The 2,050-nt window shown below is 36.1% G+C and overlaps 1 protein-coding gene across 1 annotated transcript; it reads left to right on the forward strand.

Annotated features, from left to right (window-relative positions):
• The first annotated feature begins 364 nt into the window (after nucleotides 1-364).
• On the forward strand, nucleotides 365-1,758 carry LOC114308243 (uncharacterized). The gene is made up of 2 exons (XM_028253790.2): nucleotides 365-1,344; nucleotides 1,477-1,758. Exon 1 carries the CDS (start codon nucleotides 458-460, stop codon nucleotides 1,259-1,261), a length of 804 nt encoding a protein of 267 aa, XP_028109591.2. The 5' UTR covers nucleotides 365-457; the 3' UTR covers nucleotides 1,262-1,344; nucleotides 1,477-1,758.
• Nucleotides 1,759-2,050: the final 292 nt, after the last annotated feature.

The raw sequence follows: 2,050 nt of genomic DNA on the forward strand, positions 1-2,050 counted from the left end.
CGTTTGTTAAATTAATTTAACGGAAAGTCAAACAATGTGTCAATTTAGTCTTTATATTTTCCACAATGTGTTAATTTAATCTCTGTCAAAATCAAGAAAATTGAAATTATAGGGACCAAATTGACATATCGTATAAAATATAGGGACCAAATTGACACATTATTTGACTTTTCGTTAAATTAACTTAACAACCGTTATTTATTGGACTAAAATGATACAATTTATTAAATTAAAAAAAAATTAAACAAATTAAAATTACAAAAACCAAATTAACCTATCGTATAAACTATAACACTAATTACATAATTTACCCCTTCAAATATTTGCGACATTTCAATATCTTATACAACTATTTATATATTCTAGATATCTTCTCACACTCTAGAAGAAGGATTGGTCTAGCCATTGTTTGTTCCACACTCTCTCTCTCTCTCTCTCTCTCTCTCTCTCTCCAAAAATGGATGATAACAAAGACATCCATGGTGATAAACAAGAAGAAACAGAGGAAGCAGAGGCACTCTCTCTGAGTGATTTTCCAATAACCACCACTGATGATCAATCTCACTCTAACGATAGCATCTCCATCTCCAAATCCAAGTATGAAGATCGCAGATCATCCTCTGAACCTACCGATTTCTTCGAATTCTTCAATAATCTCACCTCCGAAATGTCTCACGCCGAAGACATCATCTTCTGCGGCAAACTCATTCCCTTCAAACAACAACAACAACAACAACAACAATCTCTCTCCAATAATCAATTTCAAATCCACCACAACAACAACAACAACACAGATCATCATCATAATCTGAAGAACACCTTTCACCGCCGCAGATCTGAATCACTATCCGACTTGAAATCCTCTCAATCTCCTCCTCCTCCAATTCGCAACAATCGCTCTTTCTCTCTGGATTACGAAAAGTTACGCCGAGATTTCAGCAATAACTCCGAAATTCACCGAAATTCGTCTCTCAGGAGCTCTGTGAGGTCCGATAATTCAGGCCAGAAAGTTCCGAAACCTCGCTGGTATCTTCTGATGTTCGGACTCGCAAAGTTTCCGCCGGAGATGGAGCTCAAGGACATCAAGAACCGCCAAGTTCGCCGCTCTCCGGCCACTCTGTTTCCGGTGTGTGACGGCGGAAAGAAGTTTCCGGTTAATCGGAGCCACCACCGGAAAAGCTCGTGGAGTCTGCTTAGGATATTGAGTTGCAAAGGCCATGCTAGTGTTGCTGTAACGGCGTCGTTTGGGTGCATGCCATAGACGTGCAAGGGACACAAAATGGAATTTAAAACTACATTAAATACAGAAAAATTATTATTAATAGAATTTTACGAGATTAATTGGTGGGTCCGATTTTTATTTTGGGTCCAATTTTGAATTCTTTTTATCTATTTATGTATTATTTTGTGTTCGATTGTGTATTTATTTATTTATTTTTGTTAGTAAACTTATTTCAATCGGGATTGTCTTTGTAGAAAAGGAGATATACAATTAAAGGGTTCACGTAGAAGGGAAGATAGTGTACAGTGGCAGCACAAGGTCGATGATGGTGTCTTCTCACACTTGATGAGAGAGAAGATGTTTTGTCTTAGTGGAATGGCAATGATATATATATATATATATATAGATATTTCCCATATTTGGATTTTCTTTTTGTTTATTCTTGAAAGTTGGTGGACGATGATTTATATGCAATCTATATGATATGTAGCATCGGTACATGTTTAGAATTGAAAATTGACAAAATTATACCTTCTTATCTCAACTTTTAAAAAATGGAGTAGCAAAATCTTTGTGCAGAGAATGATGCCACTTATACAGAAAAAGTGTTCTAGAAAGTTATATGTACATGGTTAATCGATACTGATGTGAGATCGTAATGTACCACCACACTTAGCAGCTGATATTCACAACAACCCACTCTATCGATAATGTTATGGTGGTAGCCCTTTCTTTTCTCGAAGCTTCATTCAATTATTAGTATTTAACACTTGTTTAAGTGTCTTAATTCAGCGTGTAAGTTCTCTCTTCTGTAGTTCAAACCGCAAA

The sequence above is a fragment of the Camellia sinensis genome, chromosome 4 (assembly GCF_055761805.1).
Source record: "Camellia sinensis isolate YWXY chromosome 4, ASM5576180v1, whole genome shotgun sequence".
Classification (NCBI taxonomy): Eukaryota; Viridiplantae; Streptophyta; class Magnoliopsida; order Ericales; family Theaceae; genus Camellia; species Camellia sinensis.

Excerpts from the sequence above, each read along its gene's own strand:
- LOC114308243 (XM_028253790.2), top strand. The coding sequence starts at position 458 with ATGGATGATAACAAAGACATCCATGGTGATAAACAAGAAGAAACAGAG.